The sequence below is a fragment of the Bufo gargarizans genome, chromosome 3, assembly GCF_014858855.1.
Source record: "Bufo gargarizans isolate SCDJY-AF-19 chromosome 3, ASM1485885v1, whole genome shotgun sequence".
NCBI lineage: Eukaryota > Metazoa > Chordata > Amphibia > Anura > Bufonidae > Bufo > Bufo gargarizans.
The window spans coordinates 587,024,942-587,036,542 of NC_058082.1; the positions used below are offsets into that span (position 1 = coordinate 587,024,942).

Here is an 11,601-nt window from a genome sequence, read left to right on the forward strand (position 1 = left end):
CTCTTGAGATGGCCGCAGGTGACGATGCGCTGCGCGCTTCTCTCCTGGCGCGTTTTCAGGCGGAGGGGGAAGGATGGCTGCGATCTTTTTTGCGCAGCTTCGATCCTTCCTCTGCCTCCGTTCCTCCTGTGTCTGCCCCGTTCCGTCTGCCGGAGACGCCGCTTGGTGAGTGCCCCTCTGATGTGCCCCGGGGGCTGCGGCGCTCTGCTCGGAGTCGCCGCCCCCCGGCTAGGTTGCGGCAGGTGTCTCCCTCCCCTGTAGTGGCGGCGGCTTCCCGCGGCCTCTGTGTTCCTCCGGTGGGGTTGGGACCGGAAGTCGGCCGCATCTTGGCTCCTCCCCTTCCGGTTTCTGTCTCGGCGGGCGCGAGTGTCCCAGCGTGGCAGGCGAGTGGTGTGGCTATTATGGGCGCCCGGCAATCTAGTGATGGGGCTGCAGATGACTGCCCCATCACTCCTCCACCCTCACAAGCGGCCCCTTCTGCCCCTCTTTCCCTCCCTTTGGCGGCACTGGTTGCCTCACCTCCCCCCCCCCCGGTTGCTGGTGACATGTCTGGAGGTAGGTCTCCTACTATTGGGGTTTCGCCTTTTGTGAGTGGGCCTTCTGCTTCGGACCCGGCCCCCCCTCCCCCCCTTTCACATATCCCTTTCATTCCTTTCGCAGCGGCTCCTGCGGTGGGGAGGGGCAGACGCAGGGAGAGATCTTTGTCCCCCACTTCCTCCAGAGAGGGCAGGAGGCGGGGGAGGCGCAGCCGCCGGAGGCGGCGTTCCAGTCGGCATTCCAGGTCCTCCCGGTACAGCAGGCGGTCCAGATCTTCCAGGTGGCGTTCCCCGTCCTCCTCAGAGGGATCCTCGGGCGTGTCGGAAGAGTCTGTTCGTACACCGCGTTCCGGGAGTGGACGACTGGCGGATGGTGAGGTGTCCAGGGTATCGAGCCTGGCTTCGGTGGCAGTACACAGGGAGGCTGTTCCTGTACCTGCGGTGGTTCCAGCGGCGATCCCGGTTCCTGGTGAGTACCAATATGTGGGGGCGTGGGGAGCGGGTGGGGGTGGGGCGTGTTTAGAATCTTTATTGAAGTCTTTGCTGGATAGGTTGCCTGTGGTTTCACCTGTTCCCCTGGCGGTTCCGGTGGATGGAGGGTCTGGGGCGCCAGTGGCGGCCCCGCAGCAGGTGGCGAAGGCCTCTGTGGTGTTAGCAGGGATCCATAAGGATTCGTGTTTTTGTGGGGTTAGCCCTTTGGGGGCTCATTTGGAGGAGTCGGTTAGGGAGAAGATCTGGTCTCACCAATATGTGGACATCTGGTCTTTGGTGTCGGTCGATCAGCATGGGGTGGATAAGGAGCGGCGTTTTGTGGATAAGCCCTATGATAAGCGGATGAAGGTTGCGCGGACGATGAATAATTGGTTGCAGGCGTTTGCGGTATTGGGGTGTGTTATGGGTCAGAAGCATCCGGAGCGTTGTGCGGAATTGTTTATTTACATGGATACCATTTATAGTGCGTATAAGGCGCATGGGGGTAGTGCTTGGTGGAAGTACGATGAGGAATTTCGTAGGCGTTTGGCGCTTCAGCCTGAGCTGGGGTGGGGGGTGAAGGCCACGGATGTCTGGCTCCGCTTGATGACGGCGCCTCGTCCGCCTTCCTTTCCTGGGGCGGCCACTGGCGCTGGGGCCTCGGCGGCCCAGGGTCCAGTGGCCGTTAGACGCCCGGGTGCATGTTGGTTGTACAACGAGGGGCACTGCAAATACGCTGGATTGTGTCGGTACAAACACGAATGTTCTGCCTGCGGGGGCTCCCATCCCGCGGGTAGGTGTCCCAGATCCCAGGGTCGAGGGGGTAAGCCAGCGGGGGCCTTTGATCAGAAGGACTCCGGTCAGCGTGGAAAGGATGTCCCCTTGGTTAGACCGGTACCCCAATAGGAGGGCGGCGGAAGTTTTGCGGACGGGGTTTTCGGAGGGTTTTTTCATACCTTTTGTCCTTAATAGATCTCCGGTTCTTTCGGACAATCTTAGATCAGCGAGGGAGTTTCCGGAGGCCCTTAGGGAGAAGCTGCAGAAGGAGGTGGCAGCAGGCAGGATTATGGGGCCCTTTGTTCGCCCTCCCTTTTCGAATTTGAGGGTTTCCCCGTGGGGGGTTGTTCCCAAAAAAGAACCGGGCAAATTTCGCCTGATACATCACTTGTCCCACCCGAAGGGCGCATCTGTGAATGATGCTATCCTTCAGGAGGAGGCTTCAGTGTCGTATGTATCTTTTGATCGGGCGGTGGCGCTGGTACGGGATGCGGGGAGGGGGGCCCTGTTAGCTAAGTCGGATGTGGAGTCTGCGTTTAGGCTTTTGCCTATCCATCCGGATTGCTTTCATTTGCTTGGGGGTTGTTTTGAGGGTTTGTTCTATTACGATACCTGTTTGCCCATGGGATGCTCCATTTCGTGCCACTATTTCGAGATGTTTAGTACATTCTTGGAGTGGGTGGTGCGTGTTGAGTCCGGGTGTTCGTCGGTTATTCATTATCTCGATGATTTCTTGTTTGTAGCACCGGGGGGGGATGGAGCTTGTCAGGCTCTCTTATCTTCCTTTTTGTCCTTGATGGAGCGTTTTGGGGTTCCCATATCGGCTGAGAAGACGGAAGGTCCGGTGACGCGGTTGTCGTTTTTGGGTATCGAGATTGATTCCGTGGCGATGGTTTTTCGTTTGCCTCAGGACAAGTTAGTCGGGCTGAAGGCTTTGATTGATGGATTTCTGGTGGTCCGGAAGGTGACGCTTAGGCAGTTGCAGTCGCTACTTGGTTTGTTGTGTTTTGCGTGTCGGGTTATGCCTATGGGGCGGGTTTTCTCGCGGCGGTTGTCGTTGGCGTCGAGGGGGGTGGTTTCTCCTCGGCATCGCATACGGCTGACAGCGTCTCTCAAGGCGGATTTGAGGGTTTGGCGGGAGTTTTTGTGCTCTTACAACGGCCATACCTGTTATATTTCCCAAGAAATATCTAGTTGCGAGTTGGAGCTGTGGTCCGATGCGTCTGGTTCCTGTGGATTTGGCACAGTGTTGGGTGCAGAATGGTGCGCTTCCCCGTGGCCGGAGGAGTGGAGAGTTAGGGGTTTGGTGAGTAACCTGACGTTGTTGGAATTGTTCCCCATTGTGGTGGCGGTGGAGATTTGGGGGGGCAAGTTGGAGAATCGTCATGTGTGCTTTTGGTCGGATAACCTGGGGACGGTTCAGTGTATTAACAGGTTGTCGTCCTCGTCGTTGCCGGTCTTAGCATTACTTCGGCAGTTGGTACTACGATGCTTAGAACGTAACATTTACTTTAGGGCCCGCCACGTGCCAGGGGTGGATAACAGGATTGCTGATGCTCTCTCTCGGTTTCGTTGGCAGGTTTTTCGGGACCTTCATCCGGAGGCGGAGATGGATGGGCTGGCTTGCCCAGATTTCCTGTGGCGGCTGGTGCTCAACAGTTGATGACGCTGGTCAGCTCTTCGGTTACGCCGGCCACTTGGCAGGCGCATGGTAAGGCCTGGGCTGAGTGGTTGGTGGTGAGAGGTAGTAGGGATGTGGCATCCAGGGATGACGTGCGTTTGGAGGTTACGGTGGAGTGGTTGTTGGGGATGCGTGAACGTGGGGTTTCTGCTCCGGTGGCGCGGCGTAAGTTGGCGGGTGTGGCTTTTTATTTTAAGCTATACGGGTGGCCGGATGTTACGAAGATGTTTTTGATCCGTCAGGCTATGAAGGGGTGGCAGAAGGAATATGTGGGGTACGATAGTAGGCGGCCGATTTCTTTCAGTTTACTGGGCAGGTTGGTGGATGTGTGTCGAGTGGTGTGTTTTTCGGATTTCGAGCGGGCGCTAGTCGCGGTGTGTTTTGGTGTTGCCTTTTTTGCGGCTTTGCGGGTGGGGGAGCTGGTTGCGCCTTCGGCCTCTCGTAATGGGGGTTTGTTGGTGTCGGATGTGATTCTCAGCAATAATGCGCTGCGTGTGCGGGTTCGTTGTTCCAAGACCGATCAGCTTGGCAAAGGGGTGTGGTTGCCCATTCTTCCGGTGGCAAGTGGGGCGTGTCCGGTGAAGTTGGTGGGGGAGTATATGTCCCTGAGGGTTAGTGGGGGGAATTTTTTCGCGCATGCGGATGGGTCTCCCTTGACTAAATTCCAGTTCGCTTCTGTGTTGCGTAAATGTTTGGCGCAGCTGGGTTTTGATCCAGGCGAGTTCGGTACCCATTCCTTTAGGATAGGCGCAGCGACGGAGGCGGCTAGGGCGGGGTTGTCGGAGTCGGAGGTCATGCGTATTGGGCGTTGGAGGTCTGCCTGTTTTGCGCGGTATGTGCGGCCAGAGTTATTAGTGGATTGATGAATAAATGATTTACAGAAAAAAAAAAAAATAATAATAATAATATATATATTTGTAGTTGCATGTGTGGTGGGATTGTGGTGCTTTACTAATGTTTTTTCTTTTCAGGAATGGCTCGTCCGGTGGTCTGGTTGTTGGGGCATTCGTACATCTTTTGGGCGGCACAGAGGGCCGAATGCAGGCCGGGAGGTCGGAGCCTTGGTTTCAGGGAAGTGGAGGTTCATTGGAGGGGGCTTCGGGGGTTAAGATGGTCTCAAGTGTTGCCGGAGGTGGTGGAGATTGGGCGTAGATCGGTGGGGCCGGTGATCCTGGTCCTGCATGCAGGTGGAAATGACCTGTGTTCCCAGAGGATGTTGGAGTTAATGGCCTTGATGAGGTCTGACCTGGAACGTTTCCCTGCCTTTTTTCCGGAGCTAGTTGTAGTATGGTCGGAGGTGGTGCCGAGAGTGGTTTGGCATGGCGCCAGAGATGGGGAGGCTATGGAGCGGTGTAGGAGAACGTTGAATGCCCGAATGTCTCGCTTTGTACGCTCCAAGGGCGGGGTAGTGGTTCGTCATTGGCAGTTGGAGGGCGATAATAGTTCCTTGATGAGACCGGACGGGGTGCACCTCACGGAGATTGGTCTGGATATTTTTTTTTGTCCGGTTTGCAAGATGGCATCGAACAGGCTTTTAGTTTGCTGGGTGGTGGTCGGAGCCCCGTTTGAGACGGTCCTCCTCCGTGGCGGCATTTGGAAAGCAAGTCGTGGTGAAGAGTGACTGGCGTACGTACGCCCTGGGGATCCAGGGTGGTACACCGCATAGGAGGAATGATCTGTGGAGGAGGTGGTGTTTTGTTACCATTTTGTTGAAAGAAAAATTTGCTGTGGCCGATCATCACCCAGTAAAGGATTGGTTAAAAGAGATAAGGTGTCAGAGTTTTTATTGGGGTGGGGTAAATGGGGGGATCCGGTGGTCTCCTCTCCTCCCCCTTTCCCCTCAGTCATCTCCATGCCCTATCCTTAGGTTAGTACCAGCAGTCTGGAGAGCACCCGACTGGATAAGGAGGGTGATGAGGGACTGGTGGTCCCCTCCCCCCCTCTCCTTATGTTTCCCTTGTTAAGGGGGAGTATAGGCTTGGGTAGAGGTTAAGGAGGTTAGGAAAGGGTTAAGAGAAGTGGGAGGTGGAGTGAGGAATAGTGGGAGAGACGGTGGGAGGAGTAATAAGGGGTTATAAATAGGGGAGTTCAGGGAGGACGACTTCCTCTTGACAGGGTAAGCGAGTTGCCCACCCTCCCGTCCCTTTTTTGGATGTAGGATTTGTTATACCAGGTTTATTTTTATACATTTATATATATAAAAAAAAAAAAAAAAAGAATATATTATTGTGCGGTTTGTTCACTGTTTCTCTCTTTTGAGGTTCGGTGGAAGCTTGAAGTCACAGCTGGAGGCGGCATTTGGAAAGCAAGTCGTGGTGAAGAGTGACTGGCGTACGTACGCCCTGGGGATCCAGGGTGGTACACCGCATAGGAGGAATGATCTGTGGAGGAGGTGGTGTTTTGTTACCATTTTGTTGAAAGAAAAATTTGCTGTGGCCGATCATCACCCAGTAAAGGATTGGTTAAAAGAGATAAGGTGTCAGAGTTTTTATTGGGGTGGGGTAAATGGGGGGATCCGGTGGTCTCCTCTCCTCCCCCTTTCCCCTCAGTCATCTCCATGCCCTATCCTTAGGTTAGTACCAGCAGTCTTCCTTCAGCGAGCTGTTCCCTCATTGTAGTCCAGATTCCAAGAGACAGCACCTCTGTTTGGTTTGAGGTTTTATAGCCCAAAAGCAGCCCCCTCCTTCTTCAACAGGAGGGTGATGACATCATCGTGGGGTCGTGTGACGGAATGCTAGAACTGAAACAAAGGACTTCCTGCCCAAGCTGTAAGCCCCCAGCTGCTACATAACATCACACACTCCCACGTCATAAACGAACCAGGCTGATCAATATATATATATGTACACATATACATACTACCCAACCTGGGGGCACTTAGGTATATACATCCACATAGATGTTTGGGGCACATCTACATGCATGTCCATATACACAATATCATAAATGGGCAGAAATAAGCTCACCTGCATATGGATATATTATACATAGAGATGTATGCTGACAAGGGGGCATACATACATCTCCATGTATACACCCACACCACCTGGACCGGCCCATGCAAAAGGGCCAATATACATGCATATATGTAAAGGCATATATACATATATATTTAAATCCAAACTTCCCTCAACAATCCCCCTGTTGTCGCAATACGACAATAAATTTGGGGAAGTGTTGGGATATATTTGCCCCCTCAACCCCCCTCTTGGTAACAGTTCAGGAAGGACTGAAGTAATATGGCCCTTAGGTACCTAGTCATCACCCATAGCGCACTAACACCTCCGACCTGCCCTTCAACGTGACCAGGCGTCTCCATCCACAGAATACACCGTCTTCTTCTCTGGAACTTTCTTGGTCTGTGGTCTGTCAGTGTCAATCTTCAGGTATCAGCCTCTCCCAATTACTATGGAATGGCTTCACCCTCACAGTCTATAGGTCGATCCACGTAGCAACCGTGGACTGGCCTCCTTTCGTTTTTGCTGTCAGTGTCGATCTTTAGGTACCCGCCGCCGTCCCCATCTTAGTCTTTCTTTAGTCAGGCTCTGGGATAGCTTCACCCTCACGATCTCCAGGTAGTACGGTCAACCGTGGAATGGCTTCCTGTTAGTAACGGCATGACTTTTCTTCCGACACTGCTTCTTCCATCTTGATTGAAGAATCAGTTGTTGGGGAGGTTCTCCCATGGACGGATACGTAGGTCTTTACAAGGCAGGTCAGAATTTTTGGTAAGAAGTGATGTCATGGTATCTAAATTCTAACTGCGGGAAAGAACACCGCACTCACTGACATTCAGTCCAACCCTTACAAACGTCACCGTTCTTGGGGTTAAAGTGGCAAATTAACTTGGTAAAGGAGGGGGGTCTGTCCCTAGGGAATCTACTCTTCCCCATTCACACAAAAACAGGTCACATCCCTCCCAACACCACCAAATTCCATTAAATGTGTGTACCCATAGAGACTCATGCAACCTGCCTATCTCTCTACACCTCCAAAGACACAGGTAGGTCACAGACCCCCGTGTCAATGGGAAACTACTATAGGATGCAAATGTGTACAGCCAAATTATAACTCACCGCAGTGCGTTGGGCGAGTTTCCCTGGACCTAGGCTGTCACACATTTGTACCTAGAGTGTCTATGGGTACACAATCAACCAACAAACATAATCAATATATATATATATATATATATATATATATATATAATGTGCTATGGGGTTTCAGGGTAGTACAAGTTATACGTCCCGAACCCTCATAGGAAACAAAGTGTGTCCATACAATAATATTTGGCTACAGGAACAATGTTTGGTTATGTCCTGAGCCTCCTCCTCCGGATAGTTCTGTACAGTTCTGTCTGGTTCTGGTGTATTTTGGTCAATAAGTCCCTTGACCCTCTGACTGTAGATGACGATCACCAGAACCAGAAGAAGTTTCACTGGGTGAAACAAGTGATATGCTCTTCCACCCGAACGTCTCCAAATCTTCCTCCAGAGCATTAAATAATGCTCCCGCTGGATTGTGGCACAGTCTTCCATCTCTAGAACACCTCTAGGCAGTGGGATCCTCTGGAGTCTCCCAAGAGTGTCAGGGGGAATAGCTGGCCTCTTCCGTGGCCTCTCCCGCGTTTTTCTTCCGCTCCATATAAAACCTATGGCAGAAGAAAATACCAGGCGCTCCCAGGGGAATTTCTCCCCTAACGGTGCAGTTAAATGTACAAAAATTCCCAGCACCAATACCTTTGACCCATGGGTAGAGAAAGGTATTGGGCTGCCCTTTATCTCACAGGACTCCTCATTATCCCAACACTGGTGTCTGAACACCCTACCTTCAGAGGAGTGCGTCCTCTGCTACACATCCCTCTGCACCAACAGATAAGGATGGCCGCCCTACTAGGTTAGGATAACTGGAGTTCTGTGGACAAAGCTCCATCTTGTTATCGATGGCACCGCATCCCCGTCCACTCATGTGCACCCAGGCTGATTTCCCCCTGTGATCCCATCTTGTGGAGGCCCGCAGAACCAACGGCATAGGCATGCCCTGGCTCCCCAGGACCCCACAACACAAGAACACAGTCCGCACTCTGCTGCCAAACACTCTGCGTCCAATCCCAATCAGAGCTGTGCTACCTGCTCGGACTAGAATTAAGTGCGCAGCACAACATTACACAAATGTTGTCTGTCCGCCCCAGTCCCCAGCGCAACACAGCCCTACCGAAAACTTTGAGCACAACAGTGTTATCTGTATCGATCTGAGACCCTGGTTGCCCAGAATAATATCACATCATCCTTTGTGTGCTGCATGAAGAAGGTCCTTATGCCTTCTCCCGACCAGCAGGATTTCCCGTGTGATATTATCTGCTCGCGAACCTATACGTTCTCGATCCACAGTATAACACTGTTCCACTCTAAGGGGACACAGAATGAAACAAAAACAGCAGTGACCGGACTTACAGCAAGGAATGTAAACTACAAAAATCAGCATGGTGGAACACACTCGCAGAAAAGGACCACCACCATCAACATCAAGAAAAACTTACAAACAGATAACGAAAACACACAACATGGACATGCACAGGGAACAAACGGTGTAACAAATAGTACAGGGGTGTCAAATGTTGCCTGGCCTAGCTTGGCCATTCTGACCCCTCAGCAGCTGGTGATGCTGCAGTGAGGTAACCCCTTTATGGCCAAGCTGACTAGACCCCACTGCACAATTTGTTACCTGGCTAATACTACTGTTGGACACATTGCAATTACTTGCACAAGGGCAATTCCTTGCAATGTGTCCTTTGTCCCCACACCTGAAACATGTGACTTGGTTTCCTGTCCTGTGTGTTATGTTCCTATCTGTTTTGCAGTGTCTCGCTATGTGACCTAGGCCACCACATGCAAAACATCTGATGTTTGCTCTGCATGGCCCAGGTCCATCTACACTGCAGCCGTGCTCCCTTCTACCGAATTGTTCCATTCTCAGGGACGCACTCTTCACAACAGTTCTTTTTCCCAACGTCAGGGAAAAATCTCTGTTAGTCTGGACTGGCTTGGTCTGATGATTTGACCGGTCACAGACTACTCTCCCCACTTTTTGCCCTGCACAGGGCAAAGTTTTGGGAAATTCCGACCCTGACTTTACGGAAAAAGAAAGGGCCGGCACCAACTTGGTGATAACCTGTTGCATGCCAGACATTAGCTGGGACCTTACAGCAACCTCAGCCTTCAATTTGGCTACCGTCACGTCAGTAGAGGCAGTCCGCTCCTTGAAGGCCTTGACCTCAGTATAAGACTGAGTCAACTTAGCCTCTATTTCCTCCTTCTGCCTCTGCAGCTCCACCAACTGTGACTCTATCCTAGCTACCTGCGCATCTCGGTCAACAGTAGACTGTACATTCTCCGCCAGCTGTGCCCGCAATGCCGAAACCTGGTTCGAATTAGTGGCACAGCATTGGCAGTGAATGTTCAGAGGAATTGTCTCCGTTGACCGAGAAACCAGTGCAACTTCCTTTGGCTTGCAGATGCTAACCTCAAATGTTTGCACAAGTTTGGCTAGCATCCGAAGCCGTTTGGTGGCCTTGTTCAACACCGTCCGTTTGTTAACACATAGCTTGTCGTAACTACAAGCCTGTGTTAACAAATCGGACCACAGCATTTCTGCTGACTTGTGAGTGGTGGGGAGGATGGGGTTAAATGTGCTGTGTTTAGCTAGCTGGTGTAGTGTGGAGAAGTCCATACTTACGTCTTGATGAGAGGCCATATTCCTTGGTGCTGTCCTTTGTTGTCCCTTGTGTGCTGCGTGGAGGAGGTCCTTTAACGCCTTCTCCCCTCCAGCCGGACTTCTCTGTTCAGCTCCGACGGTGATGGTCCTCTCTTCAGTCACGCATGTGACGACTTATCTCCAGTGTTAAGTGGGCGTGCAAGGCAATCAGAAAATTGTTAATACACAAAAATCACAAAAGATTTTAGGTTCTCTGCTGTAGAAATTGCCTTGTGTCTAGTTCTAATTGAGAAATCCGCTTTACCTGTCCGAACTATCAGGCTATGGACGCTCAGAATCCACTGACCGCGTCCCTCCCACCTGACTAGTTCACAGCGTAAACTATTTCTCTCACCAAAACCAAACACAGATACAAATTCCTAGCAGTGGGCCTGACTCGCCAATGTTAAGGGGGATATTAATTATTGATATTTATGCAAATCTCAATAATTAATATTCATAAATAGAAGGAGCCGTCTAGTGATGACTCCGCCTATTTATGCCTTCATCATAATATATAAATAGGTTAACTATGTTAACTACCTCTGTTACCTATACACTACACTGAACTACACTACGTGCGACTTACTATCACTATACTACGGCGGCGACTACTAAAAACACCATACACTGTATTATGAACAATAAAGAATATTTATTACACAATACAATTATACAAGTCTAACAATATGCTATATCTATATATATTCATAGATCAATGGATATGAATATATATACATATAGAAGTACACACCGCAGTATAGAAACGGTACTACAATAAACACAATACAAACCTAACTACACTACACAGCACAATCCCAAATTCCACCCCACACACTAGCTATACTTACAATAATGCACTTACATACATACAATTATCGGTTATACACCCGCCTGGCTACTCACTGTCCCTACGGGGGCACAAGTGGGTTAATCACACAATTGTGGCCCTGCAGGGGTTAATACCTGCAGGCCAAGGAACACAGGGTTTTGGGTAAGGCGGGGCAAGGGTTACTCAGGAAAGGGTGTTTATGCTCTGCAGGGACTTGCAGGGCAGAAGCTGGGCCTCATGTTGTGAAGGGGTTAATGGTCAGGGCTCTGCAGGGACAAAGCAATGCAGAGGTGTAATGCTCTGCAGGGATTTATTCACACACTATATGTATTTGCTTATAACTATATATATCTATATCAATGGAATAGATAAATATATTTATAGCAGCACACAACAATATAAGTACACACACTATACTACACTAACACAGTCCCAAGTCCTCCCCAACTTCTAACTACAATTGAAATAATACACATGCATACACTTTTCCAGCAGCCCACCCAATCCTGGCAATATACTATCCCTACGGGGAATAACCAGGGGTATTACGGAAC

The 11,601-nt window shown here is 50.9% G+C and overlaps 1 protein-coding gene across 2 annotated transcripts; it reads left to right on the forward strand.

Annotated features, from left to right (window-relative positions):
- The first annotated feature begins 244 nt into the window (after positions 1-244).
- On the forward strand, positions 245-5,957 carry LOC122930781. 2 transcript variants are annotated; one of them, XM_044284364.1, is made up of 4 exons: positions 245-1,005; positions 3,364-3,495; positions 4,437-5,051; positions 5,757-5,957. In XM_044284364.1, the coding sequence occupies exons 1-4, from the start codon at positions 402-404 to the stop codon at positions 5,789-5,791; spliced, it is 1,386 nt and encodes a 461-aa protein (XP_044140299.1). In that variant the 5' UTR covers positions 245-401; the 3' UTR covers positions 5,792-5,957. The 2 variants fall into 2 exon arrangements, with proteins under 2 accessions (XP_044140299.1, XP_044140300.1); XM_044284365.1 differs by lacking the exon at positions 5,757-5,957 and having other exon boundaries at positions 4,437-5,266.
- Positions 5,958-11,601: the final 5,644 nt, after the last annotated feature.

Coding starts and splice junctions, on each gene's coding strand:
- LOC122930781 (XM_044284364.1), top strand. CDS start 402: ATGGGCGCCCGGCAATCTAGTGATGGGGCTGCAGATGACTGCCCCATC. Junction 1,006..3,363: donor AGCGGCGATCCCGGTTCCTG/GTGAGTACCAAT, acceptor TTTCGTTGGCAG/GTTTTTCGGGACCTTCATCC. Junction 5,052..5,756: donor TGAGACGGTCCTCCTCCGTG/GCGGCATTTGGA, acceptor TCACAGCTGGAG/GCGGCATTTGGAAAGCAAGT.